We start from the raw sequence: 13652 nt of genomic DNA on the forward strand, positions 1-13652 counted from the left end.
CAACCCAGCTTATGTCAGCAGCACAAACCCCCCACCAGTGCAGCAGGTCCTCAGCCAGCACTAGGAATTCAGTTCTGCAACAGGATAAGGACAGCCCAGGAAAAAAACCCTCCCTTTAAAATTATTTGTCCACTTCATGGGAAATCCAGCATGAACTGAACATTTCCAGAGCTGTAGCATTTCCACTTAGGTCTTCCTACCTTCAATTTGCAAAAGGGAAGCTTCTAGCAAGCCAAATTCTGCTCATTGTGTTACAAAGCTTTGGGAGAAGCTGTGCCTTTGGCCCTTCCTATTCCCTGTGATGGGGAATACACTTTTTGACACAATTTTGTTTGATTCTGGCACTATTAGAGTGAGTCTAAGGACAAGGCAACAGTGAAAGAGAAAGCATTTATTAACACAAGTGTAATAGTTCTTTTTCCCTGGGATACACAACTAACTGACAGCTGACCCAGCAAACAGTGTAACAGTTCCCCTGCTCCTTCTTCTGCTGCAGTGAAAAAATTCAGTCAGCAACCACAGGGAAACTCATTTGATTACTTGTTAATTGATGCACCTCTAGTCTATGCAGCTGCTGACAGACTGATGAAAACCAGATTCCACCATGACCAGTTTAAGCCAACTGGGACACAGCTTCATGGAACAGTCACACAGAGCACTGCAACAGCCCAGTGCTGAGCCAGTGACAGCCCTGCTGCTGTTCAGCAGCCTCACATAGCATTGTGGGTGTCTCCTCAGCACTAATTCTCTCCTCCAGCCTTAATTACATCAGCTTAGTCATGTACTAATGTTACCCCTAAATATAGAGACCCGTTTCACCTAAATTCAAGCAGCAAACTGCCAACCCTGCAAGAGACAGTGGCTGTGAACATAACAGCCACAAAGAACCAGCACGAGGCCAGGGACACCACGAGTGCACAGCAAATCCCTTCCCCTTCCCAGGGACCCAGAGGGGTTCACTGTCCAGCTCACTGTCAGTGGATACAGCTGGCTCCAAGAAGTGGTTTTGTCCCCCAGACTTCTGTGAACAACTGGATGCCTTAAGATTCTGGCAATGGATAGGCTGATACAGAGCTGGTCTGGTCAGCAACCAACACTCTCCTGGAGCCTTTGATCTCTGCACACAAGAGCCAGTTCACCTTCTCCCCGTGCTCAATGCTGAGCTTTGGCACAACTCCAGGGTGTTCATTTGAGGCCACTTTGTTGAGCTTCCCATCTTTTCTGCTGGAAGCAGCTGCTTGGGCCTTCCTCCTGTGCAGAGATTTTGCTGGACTTTTCTGCTGTTTCCCGACGTTGCTGCTGATATCCCACAGCAAGACTTTCCCGTCATTTCCTCCAGAAAACAACCAGTACACCTCTGGCATAAAGAGCACCTGTGAGACTCCCAAGCTGTGAGCCTGGAACTCCAGCTCACGTTCAAACCTGACACCGGTGACTCGGAATATTCTGACTTTACCGTCCTGAGCTCCACAGCCGAAGATGTTGCCGCAAGAGGCGATGGACAGGGAATGTGCGAGCGGCGGGTTGAAGAACTGCCCAGCTGACTGCAGGCTCTCTTCCTCCATGTCACAATCCTGCAGGTTCATGGTCCACAAGGGACGAGCTTTCTGTAGGTTCCACAGCATCACCTGGAAGAAAAAAAAAAACAGGTTGAATCAATAATTTCTGTGTTTTACTTCAAATCAGAACTTCAATAGTAAAATAAACAACCACACTTGCCCTAGCAGAGCAAAGTGTGCATGACTCCAAGAGGTGTAAGGCATGTGGTAAGGAGTGGTTAAACTTGCCCTACTAAATGTAGCGAATCTTTCTGGCCTGCTTTCCAAAGCCCCACTGCCACACTCTGCAGTCTATGACTCAGACCTTTAGACCACGAAAGGGATGCAAAAAAAAAAGCTCTAAAAGCTTCTGCATTCATCTCAGCAGTAGTAATCATGATGTACTGCACATCAATTATTGAGAAGGAGGGACAGAGAAACGCTAGCAGTGAATAGAGATCATTATCATTCTGGATTTCTGTCTCTGCTGCTTGGCCTAAAATAGTCATTTCCATGAATGTGTCTGAAAAATGGGACAGCAAAAGGCAAGCAGTAGTTGAGGTTGTGGTTTTTAAATAGGCATATTTGTATTTATTATTATATCCAGCGAGTAGATCTGGTTTGTGCTAGGGAGTAGGGCATGCTTTACCTGCTGAGACGGGGAAGGTTGTGCTTTTAGACTTCCTTTTCCAATGCCACCCCACCTTCAAGCCCCCAGTGAAGAATCCTATGTCTCTTGTACAGCAGTTCAAGCACTACAAATTTATACTGAGCCAATTAAAAACAATGCTCTCTAGACTTTTGTAGGATCTGAATTGATAGTGAGCATTCTCAAGGCCAACAGTCTAATGCAGCACTGGTGTACTGTTTGCTTCATAAAGCTAAGCTTCAGTTTGTTATTAATAAAAATATTCCTTCAGTAGAAATCACCAATAAGAAGTATGGGAGTCTTTAAATTTAGTTCACAAAAGAGCCTGCCTCTGCATTTCTGGAATCCAAATCACACTAAAACATCTGAAAGACACTTCCTGACACTTTCCTGTTTCAGTGACCACTGCTGCTGCTCCACTAAAACTACTTGTGATTTACTGTAAATCAGAGGGGCTGGGTGATGCTTACAGAAAATATTCCTGTTTTCATCACAGACAGCACTGCAACAGCCTGACAAATCCATCAACTGCTGACAAGTTTTCTGCAGACTAAGTATTTTCTGTCCTCATGGTATTTTCCCTGCTTCATTGGAACTCCTGAAAGAACTCCAAGCAACCTAAATTTCAATTCTCATCAGCCATGGCTTCCCTGAGGGTTTGACAAGCCCAGAACATCTTTTGTAGAGCTCATAATTTGTCCAAAGGCATGGTGCAGCACAGAGCTTCAGAGTTCTGCAGCTAAGCTCCCCTTTGCGAAATGATGTATCTTGAATGAAGCCTCAATGCAGAATGATGCTCTTTTCACTACACGAATGAAATTCTGTTTTGGGATACCGACTTTCACCTAAAAATCAACTTGCTGAGCTACAATAAATGAAACTAACACTAAAAAGTCACAAAAAAGAATCCTTTACTGATTATAATCAATGATCACTTGTACCTAGTTGTACACAAATGTTTACAATTCTGATAAAAAGTTTCCAGCTGCAAGTTTGTGTATCTGCATTTTAGGGATCAGAACTAAGCCGGCTGAGGGAATGAGTGTTTACTCCTCCCACACAGGATCTATCATCATGGCTTTAGCAAAGAAAAATAGGAAGAAAAAGTTTATACTAAATATCAGCATGTTTTCTCTAATGGGTGTGAGATGTATTTTGGTTTCAAGAACAGGGTGAAACTGCTCAATGCTGTCACACAAATTTCACCCTGACACCGCTGGAACCACAGAAACCTTTCAGAAGTGACAGTTTTCATATTGGGCTAAACGAGGAAAGTGGTCAGACCTCAACCACTGGAAAGAAATTACTGAAAAATATCTGTTTTGGGTGGCCAACTCTAGACTTAACTCCCACCATGGGTCTTCTCAGAATGCAAAGGGCAAAGTTTCCTCTCGGTGAGGATAGAAGAGTTTAAAAGGCAAAGAACATTTCATGCTTTCAAGATGCTAACAGAACAAAGGATAAATTATGCAAATCACTTGTCCTCACAGTGATACGGTCCACTTGGGAAGATGCTGCTCTGCCTGCCTGCCTGCAGCACTGTGTCTTATCCTCACCATCCTTCACATCTCATCTGCAGCCACAACTGATTCCTAGGGACAGCTGCTGGTTTTGCTTAGTCCAACAAAGAGCTAACATGGCATGAGTGAGCTTTGCAGCATACTCTGATTTCCCCTCACCCCACTCACATCTGAATTGTAACTGCTAAGGAAGATAAAAACAAGGGCAGAAGCTGCTGAGTAGAACATAGCACTAACAGCCCCAACACTTAGGCTTTGGGCCAAAACTACTTCAGAATAATGAGGGAGCTTGCCGATGACTGCAGGCTGAACACCTTCACCCTCTGTGAAAGTCTGTGGCTGTTTCACTTCATTAATAACCGTGCACATGTATGCAAATCACCTGCATGTCCAGTCCACAGGAAAGCAGGCTTTGAGGCCGCTGAGGTCGGAATGCGACAGACGAGCAGATGTTGGAGTGTTTCAAGGACCGGCTGACTTTCTCGCTTTCCAAGTCCACAACCTTTATGGCTCCCGAGTCATCCGCAGCGGCCAGGAAGCCGTCGGTGTCGTTGAGTGCGAGGCAGTTGATCTCCTCCTCGTTCACGTGGAAGCGCTGCAGGGGCTCCCGGAGGGAGCGCACATCCAGCACGCTGATGCTTTCTCCGTGCGAGGTGTACAGCGTGCTGGGGCGGCGGGCTGAGAACACCACCGAGCTCACATCCTCGGCCTGCGGGAGCCGCAGCTGAGCCACGGGCGAGCCTCCCCCATCCCAGAGCGCCAGCTCGCCCCGCTCCGCGCCGGAGGCCACCAGCCCTTCCGCGCTCACCGACAGGCACAGGACAGAGGAGGAATGGCCACCGTTCCACTTCACTGCCATGCTGCAGGGACACCCCTGAAACAAACAAAAACAAGCCCCGAACTGAGGCGGCTGTCGGTCTCGTTGCAGTAGAAGTTTATCAACAAGATTATCCAGCGAGCAATCTGAAACTCCAGTTAAAGCGGGCACGGCGACAGCTCAGGACAGCTCTGTACCCACGTGGAGCTTTCACTCCACCAGCAACGACAGCAGGCACAGCCGCCGTGCCGACCCGCCTGCTCCAACCTAAGCGATAACGACGAGGCTTCTTAAAAGTAGTATTCCTAATTTCAAGCAGGTTGCAACATATTTAATTGGCTGCCAGAGCACACCCATGGCGCTCACCAACCTTAACCCTCCGTGGTGCGACTGCCCACAGCGGCCTGTGTCACAGCACCGCTCAGGGAAGCGCATCAGCAAAAAACAAAGTGCAGGGCGAAAAAGGGTGGCACAAGAGTGTCGGAGGGACTGGGATGCTGCGGGGAAAAGGAGAGAGGCACACGGGGTTTGTGTGACAGCCCCAGCAGCCGCTTCTCTGCCCTAAGGTCCGTGCATTTATTTAACTATTGGGCAATAAACGGCTTGTTTCTGGTGGTTTTACTTTTTTTTTTTTTTTTTAACCATGTGGTTTTTGTTGACCCAGATCTAAAGAGAAGCCAGAGCCCATTTATTCCATCAGAGGAACTTCGGTCTCGGCGATCGAATAACACTACAGCGAGGACCGATACCCTCCCCGCCGCTCCCCGGGGCCCCAGGTGAGCCGTGCCCTGCCAGCCCCCGGGCCCTGCGGCAGCTGGGTCGGACCGCCCCCCGCCCCGGCAGGCCCGGCCCTGGGGCCGCCCCCCGGCCCGACCCGTGGCGCTGCCGGCGCCGTCCCGGGGGTGGCTGGGGAGGCCCGGGGGGGTTCGGCTCTCACCTCAGCTCCGCTGCGCTCCTCTCGCCTCCCCCGGGCTCCGCTCGGCTCCGCCGCCGCCCCCGCCCCCGCCGGTCCCCCGCGCCCGCCGCGCACGCGCGGGGCGGTGCCCGCGGCCGAGATGGCGGCGCCGCGCGCCCCCGCGCCGTGAGGCCTCGGGCGGCCCCGGCGACACCGGGCGGGCGAGGGGAGCGCGCGGGGCGATGGCGGCGGGGCCCGGCCCCGGGCCCGGCCCCGGGGCGGCCGCGGCGTCGTGGGGAGGGCCGGGCTGGCGGCTGCCGGGGCGGGTTCTGGAGCTGGTGTTCTCGTACCTGGAGCTGCGGGAGCTGCGGAGCTGCGCGCTGGTCTGCAAGCTGTGGCACCGCGTCCTGCACGGCGACGAGAACAGCGAGGTGTGGCGCAGCCTGGCCGCCCGCTGCCTGGCCGAGGAGGCCCTGCGTACCGACATCCTCTGCAACGTGCCCACCTACAAGGGCAAGGTGAGGCCGGGACCCCCGAGCCCCGGGGACACCCCCATCCCGCCGGGACACCCCTTCACCGCCTCCCCCGGCGCCTGGGGACACCCCCCAGCCCTCCGGCCCACCCGCCATTGGAAACGAAGGGGGCGGGAGGCTGGGAAACATGACAGGGTTTTATCTCCTAGAACCACAATGGTTTGGGTTGGAAGAGACCTTAAAGCTGCCGTGGGCAGGGACGCCTCCCACTAGACCAGGCTGCTCCAAGCCCCGTCCATCTCCCCCATCCACCTTCTCTCTCCCAGGTCCGTGCCTTCCACCACGCCTTCAGCACCAACGACTGCTCGAGGAACGTGTACATCAAGAAGAACGGCTTCACGCTGCACCGCAACCCCATCGCACAGAGCACGGACGGGGCGCGCACCAAGATCGGCTTCAGCGAGGGCCGGCACGCCTGGGAGGTGTGGTGGGAGGGCCCGCTGGGCACCGTGGCCGTCATCGGCATCGCCACCAAGCGCGCGGCCATGCAGTGCCAGGGCTACGTGGCCCTGCTGGGCAGCGACGACCAGAGTTGGGGCTGGAACCTGGTGGACAATAACTTGCTGCATAACGGGGAGGTGAACGGCAGCTTCCCCCAGTGCAATAACGCGCCCAAATACCAGGTGAGGGGGCTGGGGGGTGCTGGCTGTCCCAGCTCCTAAGTGACCCTCAGAGGTCTCTGCCTTCCCTGCAGAAGGCAAATGATTCCACCTTGTGAGCCTTTTCCCCCCTTCATTTGCTGCTTCCGCAGGCTACATCTGTCTGGTGTTCAGTACACCTGACCCTGGGTTGTTTCCACACTTTTATCTCAAAACACTGAGTGTGAAACCTGTACTGTGGGTGTCTGCTTAGACATGGTAGTGCTTTTTGGAATAAAACCTGAAAAGACTGTTGTAGCTTCCTGAAGTAGTGACTTGCCCCACAGCAAGGTTTGTACTCCTTTGTTGTCTGGCAGGGTGAGTTGAAGTTAGTGCTTAGGGGAGAGTCTTCCTGCCAAAACCTGCAGCAGTGCTGATTGCTGCTGCTGTGCTCACTGGCCACCTTCCCGTGGGTGACATCCTTTATCTGCAACCTGATGTTCAGATAACTTCAGGGTATTAAAGAGCAGAGGCCACCCCACCTTTTTGTCCTTATACAAGTGCTTGTCTTGTCATTCTGCCTGCTCACACAACTCCCTTTTCACTGCTGGATTTGCTCCTGTTACAGCTTAAACTGGAGCATTGTAATTTCCATCTCATATTCAGAGAATGGGTTAGAAGGGACTTTAAAAATAATCCAGTCTGACCCTCAGTGCTGTGGCTTTTTACTAGCTTACATTTCACTTGTGGATGAAGATCTGTGTAGTGCCTTGTATCTGATATTCCTAGATTTTGTGTGAAAGTTCAAATCAGTGATCCTTTGGTTTATTTTGTGTTTATTAAGACATATGCTCTGATCTGATAGTAGAAAACGTGCTTAGAGGAAACACATGTGTGCATTAGTGTTGGCTGAAAGAAATTCCCAGTGCTGGGGCCGGCTGGAGAACAGTCAGGAGTTTGTGTGATGCCTGCTGCGCTTGTGGCTTTTCTCTGGAACTTTCATTGGTGTCTGAAATAATGTGTGCTAGATAAATGCAGGGAGCTCTGGGCCTGCCTGGGTCCAAGGCTCCTGCTCTGGTCAATGTTGGTTTCACATGTGTGTGTGTATATATTTTTACGGTTTTTGTTTTACATTTTGTACTGAAATTTCCTTTTACTTTGGTGAGGGAACATATCTGTCAGCGACAGCACCTGCATATTAGTCTATTCTTGGATTTTTTTGTAGGTGGCACTTGTCTTTCTTAAATCCATTGTTTTTAAAAATGCTTCTCACAGAGCAGTTGCTGCTCAGCAGCACAGGGGTCAGGTAACTTGGAGCCCGTTGCAAAGATTCCAAAGCTCTGTAGTACTTCCAAAGCACACAGCAAGCAGTGCCTGCTCTCACAGGTTCATATGGGTCATATGTTTATTTATCATAAACAAATGGTGGATGTGGACTGTCCTGCTCCAGAGGTACTCAGGATTATGGTGGAATTGGGAAATTCCCATCATAAGATCAATCAATCATGAAACACAGGACAAGGCCTGCTTTAAAATTCTCTGCTACATTACACTTTGCATTATTTTTGTTTCCATCTGAACATGCTGACTCTATGTGTTATTTTTACTCCCCCTCCTGTCTCTGTTTCCAGATAGGTGAAAGGATTCGAGTTATCCTGGACATGGAAGACAAAACATTAGCGTTTGAGAGAGGCTATGAGTTCTTGGGAGTTGCCTTCAGAGGACTGCCAAAAGTTTGCCTGTATCCAGCAGTGTCTGCTGTGTATGGTAACACAGAAGTGACTTTGGTCTACCTGGGAAAGCCTCTGGATGGATGACATGGGTTGTTTTGTTGGGACGTCGAGACGTGGACGTTTGGGAGGAGAAATCTGCATGTTGGTTAGAGGGAAACGTGTATTAGAGGAAAAAAACAACAAAAAGGTGTGGGTGTGTGTCCAAGAGCCATCGAGGGAACCACATGGAGTATGGAAACAGAGGACCAGCCGTACTTCAGAAATTGTGTTACATTTCCTCTTTCTACCAGGCCAGAAAAATCCTCAGGGCTGCAGTTGTTTGAGTGGGAAGCTGACACATGCATGTTGCAACAGATTTTATTGCTAAAATGGCAGTGTGACCTCAAACATTTAAGAAAGGACTTGATACAAAAATGCTTGAGGAAATTACCCTGGGATTTGTAAGTGGCGTGTTTTGTGAGAGACTCCCATTTCCAAGCTGCTTGTTCCTTCCTTCCCTCCTTGGGGCCAGCATGAGGGCTGGAGCAGAGTGGGGCTGCTGGGGGTATTTACAGTTTTTAATGTCCTGAGAGGCACGGTCTGTGCAACTGCCCTTCTCTAGTACAACCATACAACACGTGTGCAGCTATTTTTAAGTGTATTTTAAGGATTGTATATAAAGAAAACGTTGAAAAGAACAGTTAAAAGAAAGGGTTTGCTTTATTCTAACTGGGACAGAATTTCTTAAAGGGAAAAAAATCACCCCCCTCCCTGGCACCAGAACACACACCTGGGACAGGTGTACAGCCTTTGTGTCAGTGCAGTTCTGTTGTAATGTGTTTTGGGATGCTCTTGTGGAGTGCGGTGCTACTTTGGGTTGTTTCCTGTGAAAGTTTCCATGGCTTCAGTGAAAGGTTTGTTCCCTGTAGGAAACAAAAACGTTTTCCCCGCGAGTTTCCTCTCTCCAGAACTTGCACTTCCCTTGGGGAAGGAAGGCTGAGCACAGCACTGAGCTTGCCTTCCTCTCCACCTCAAAACCGCCACCTTTTCAGAGCATTCTCTCACTTGCTAATCACTGTTGTGAAATGTTTCAGCATAATGTGGGAGGAGCACTGGGCTTCTGCAAACAGACCTTACTTTTAACTTCAATGGCTTTATGTAAAGCTTTAAGGCTTGCCTGAACCTTTCTTAACTGAATCAATCCCCCAGTACCCCAACATTCACCTGCCCTGAACTAGTAAAACTCTCACCAGCCCTTTGATGGGGATTCTGGATCACATCCAGTGTTTGTGCTCTTCACTGACTTTCTCAAAGCCATGTCCAGACCCTCCAGGTGTGTCCATGTGCTGGCCTGTGCAGGCTGGGAAGCTGGCAGGTGTAGTGAGGAGGAAATTCCTGGTGAAACCACTTTCCTGTGAGGCTGAAAGGTGTGTAGGGAGCCTTAGGAGGGTCCTTTAACAGGGCAGGAAGGCTGTGAGCCCCATGGCTGGCTCGTGACTCTGGTTTTGTGCTGGTTGACATCTCTCAGAGCTGCCTGGGCTGTCTCAGAGCTGCTTTTTGGAGAGGGAGAAGGAAATGTTTATACAACCTCTTTTTGCTTGTTTTTTTTTTTGTTTGTTTGTTTTGTGTTAGAGAATGTGAGTTGCTTGGTGTCAGACACTGGCAATTCTCTGAGCATGGAAGAAAGAGGAATTCCTCTTGGGCTGTTGCTCATCCCCCTCCCTGTTCCTCAAGGAGGTGAGTGAGGCTTTGGCTTGGAGTGCTTTTGGCTGGGTAGACCACCAGGTTCTACACTGGAACTGTGTAAGTTGTTGCCATTTAAAGGATTTAAAAGTATTTATTTGTTTTGTGTGTTCATTGCTGAAAGGCAAATCAAGGTCTTGCGTCAGACAGAATGTGCTGTGAGCAATGGAGGTGTTTTAGGTGGTGCTGAGAACAGCCAAATAAAGGATGTGGGACGGGCATCCAAGAACCTCCCAGACAAATCTGTTACAGGCATTGATTGTACTGGACTGTAAAGTGTCTGCAGAGCAGAACTGTGGGTCAGAGAGTTGGGGATAAAGGAAACAAAACCCTGCCCAGTTTAGGAAAAGAAATATTCCCCAGGATGAATGTATTCTCAGTGCAGTCCTGAAAGATGCAACCTCTGTGGTTGTCCATGATCCAGTTAGAGGCAAGGAAACCCTGAGAATTCCGAGAGTTCTAGTCACAAATTCAGATTGATTCCCATTCTTCGGACTGCATCTTACCCTCTAAATAATTTCCCTCTAAATCAGAAATGCTGAAAGTTGAACATTCCTTAAGGGTGGGTTTGGGTGGACTCACTTATGTAAGATTATAACTTATTCCTGGAGACCAATGCTGGCTGTACAAAATATTAAAATAAACTCTGCTATCATTCAGAAGGATCTATCGGTGTGGATTGTTGGAATGGCATCTGTGGAATCCCACAGATGGGAAGAAGGGTTTGCAGTTTGGTGCCCCAGGAGGACAGAGGCACTGGGACTGTGTGATCTGCTGTGTGAGTGCTGGGAAAGAGAGAGTCTGAGTGGTTAAGGAGGACTTGGAAACTCGGGGATCTGATAGTTGTGCTTGGAAAATTGCCTCATCTGAAACGGGGATTCTCACTCACGACTGTGGGAAAGGCATTCCTGCCTGCTGGAGGCCTCTGGATTGGAGTAGGGCTGGTGTGGTCACAGCCCCCATTGCTGCACTGAGGGGTCTCCTTCCCCCTCAGCTTCCTGCTGTTTCCTTAGCTTTCCCTATGGAAATTTAATATTTCACAGTGCTTTTAGAAAAAGTATTGTGGTTTTGAGCTCTGAGGCGCTTTCTAAACTCTCTGCACCAAGAGTTTGCTTTTAAGCAGTAAATCTTGGCTGACACCTCCTTCAGGAGCAGAGAGGTTTGGTGCTTGATCACCAAGAAGGCAGAGTTGGTTTTTTAAGCCTGAGGTACCTCAGGGTGAGCTGAGAAATTGTTTGGGGTATTTTTCCTGCCCTGACAAGGGATTTAAGGGCTTTGGTCAGGGAGAACATCAAGTATTCACAGCCTCCATAACAGAAATCAATCAGATTAACAGGTCTTGGCTTCAGAATCTCACAGGATTTTGGGATAAGTAAGCATTTTATCAGTCATTTTAATAAAATTCAGAATTCCTTGTGGTTTGAGTGTGCTGTGAAATCTGTTGGGAGCTGAACAGTCAGTCCTCTGTCCCTGTCATTTCTCTGAGGAGGTGAGGAGCTCGATGTGGTCACTAATTTGGGGGCAGAGGCTGTTTTTGCCCTTGGTGGGCCCTACGCTGGTCGTGGGACTCCTCAGGTGCTGCTGACAAACTGATAAATCAAGATGGGCTAAGAAACTCCCTCCTGGAAAATGCTTTTATCCCAGCTGAAAGGCTGCAGTGAGTGCACATTTTTGGGAGCCCTGTGTGCACCTTCCCCTGGCAAAGGCCCCTCGGTCCTGTCCCTCCTGGCCACGTTTCAGGTGACAAACGCAGGCAGGAGCAGATGGCCCCGGTGCTGTGGCTGTGCTCTTCCCTGCCTGCCTCGCAATCTGACAGCAAGAAATCCAACTTTTCTCCCTGCTTATCTCTGATCTACATTTCTAAATTCCCTGAGTAGACTGGGTGTGTTTCCAGATGGCTGCCTCTATTTTTTTTCTCCTCTTCCATTTTCACTGGGTTGGTGACAAGAGCGATGAGTTAAAATAACACTGGGCCTGATCATAGCTGGATCATGCAAAACTGGTTTTCTTAAGGTATTTGAGAGGTGAGCAGTCCTCAGTCATTCCTTAAGTCTTCATGGTCTTTCCATGTGAATATTTCAGTTTTTACATGTTATAAATAGCTCTTAGATGTGTAAGTGAATTTTTTTTCACTTACTTGCAGTGAAATCTGCAGACAGAAATCAGAATTTATTGAAATTGCACTAAGATCCTTTCTACACTTAAAAATCAGGTTTTCAGGGGATTGGCAGTGGCAGTGCTTGACTCTGTAAGGGACAGTAGCCCATCCTGTGCTAGAGTGTGATTGAAAGAAAAAATGAATGGAGCAGTGAATGAAGACAGAAAGCTTTTCCTGCAGTGCTGCTGGGCCTAATTAATCCCTTAAACAGGTTTTTTTCCTACTGCTGGATGATGCTGTGTGACTACCAAAGGAACTCTCCCATCTCCCCACGAGAGGGCAAAGCTGTGGGAGCCTTGACTTGTGCTCAAACAAGCTGTGAGTACAAGAAATGTTTCTAATGTGGAACCTTCTCCCTTAACAATTACTTCCTGTTCTTTTCAAAAACCAGACCAAACTAAAAACCCTCAACAGAAGTGGATGATGGACATAGAATTTTTGGAAGTTCACTCCTTCATTTGAACTCTGCATCTTGAAATAGGCTGAGCAAATATTTGCATTCCAGAAAATGATTTTTAGTGACACCAAATTGAACCAAAGCTCCAAGATCACCTTTCAGGGATTGAAAGGGAATTGAGAGGCTCAACCAAAATGTCAGAGTCGCTGTTCAAGGCCCACTTTTTCCAAGACTTGCTTTTCTTCCCCTCAGGCATTTATGATGAGGAAATAGTGGTATCAGCAAAAGATTATTTTAAAAAAAAATTAATTGCAATTGAAAAAATCCCAAAAACAGAGTAATTGAAAGGGGATTTTGAAACTGAACTCATTGTATGTTACAAGTATTGTTTATTCTTCTACAATTTTACCAAGTTAGGAATTTAATGGACTTTCCCTTTATGCCTGCACTGTCAGGTGTGGTGTGAGCTACCTGCAGTGGTTTCATGACTTTTTGATTTAGTTTGTCCTTTTTAATCTGCAGCTTCCCTTGCTTAGGAGAACTTATCCACATCTCATCACTTCTAAATAGCAATCTAAGAGAGTAAACTCTGCCAGCTCCACTATGTGGCTTTATAAAGTGCTGGACAAACCTGCTAGTAGGGAAATGGATGTTGGCCAAGATGCTTTTTTATCATATTCAGATACTGCAGGGGTAAACATTTCTCATGGAATCCCAGACTGGTTTGGTCTGGAAAGGACTCATCCAGTTCCAGCCCCTGTCATAGGCAGGGATACCTTCCACTAGAGCAGGTTGTACATCCTTTGCCAGTTCCAGATCACCTTTTGGGTTTCTTTGATGGCTTTTTGTTTGTTTTTTCTGTGCTCAGGTGACAGGGGCCGCTTTCCTCACGCCAGATCCCATCTGACATTGGGCACCTGAGCCCTTCCACAGGGTCCTGTGCAAGAGCAGAGCAGGAGGGTGGGATCTTGCTTTGGAAGCAGCCAAAAGGTTTTCTCTCAGCATCAGCATAAGGTTTTATCTATTCCTGGGTAAATAATTGACATGAGCAGAACTGGAAGAGAGTTGGAACATTAGTGGGACTCAGGGGAGTGTGTAGGATGGAAACCAGG

General features: G+C 48.6%; 2 protein-coding genes across 5 annotated transcripts; one reads left to right on the plus strand and one right to left on the minus strand.

Moving 5' to 3' along the window:
• Positions 1-376: 376 nt before the first annotated feature.
• WDR53 (WD repeat domain 53) lies at positions 377-6255 on the minus strand. Of its 4 annotated transcripts, none has more exons than XM_086843201.1 (4): positions 6130-6255; positions 5770-5924; positions 4090-4581; positions 377-1628 (listed from the first exon to the last, which is right to left on the minus strand). In XM_086843201.1, exons 3-4 carry the CDS (start codon positions 4564-4566, stop codon positions 1041-1043), a joined length of 1065 nt encoding a protein of 354 aa, XP_086699327.1. In that variant the 5' UTR covers positions 4567-4581; positions 5770-5924; positions 6130-6255; the 3' UTR covers positions 377-1040. The 4 variants fall into 4 exon arrangements, with proteins under 4 accessions (XP_086699327.1, XP_086699328.1, XP_086699329.1 ...); XM_086843202.1 differs by lacking the exon at positions 6130-6255 and having other exon boundaries at positions 4090-4416; positions 4516-4581; positions 5770-5886; XM_086843203.1 differs by lacking the exons at positions 5770-5924; positions 6130-6255 and adding an exon at positions 5462-5525 and having other exon boundaries at positions 4090-4416; positions 4516-4581.
• FBXO45 (F-box protein 45) lies at positions 5613-10650 on the plus strand. Its single transcript, XM_086843204.1, has 3 exons — positions 5613-5937; positions 6219-6575; positions 8162-10650. Exons 1-3 carry the CDS (start codon positions 5662-5664, stop codon positions 8345-8347), a joined length of 819 nt encoding a protein of 272 aa, XP_086699330.1. The 5' UTR covers positions 5613-5661; the 3' UTR covers positions 8348-10650.
• The last annotated feature ends 3002 nt before the right edge of the window (positions 10651-13652 follow it).

The sequence above is a fragment of the Cyanistes caeruleus genome, chromosome 10 (assembly GCF_971803275.1).
Source record: "Cyanistes caeruleus chromosome 10, bCyaCae1.hap1.1, whole genome shotgun sequence".
NCBI classification, from domain to species: domain Eukaryota; kingdom Metazoa; phylum Chordata; class Aves; order Passeriformes; family Paridae; genus Cyanistes; species Cyanistes caeruleus.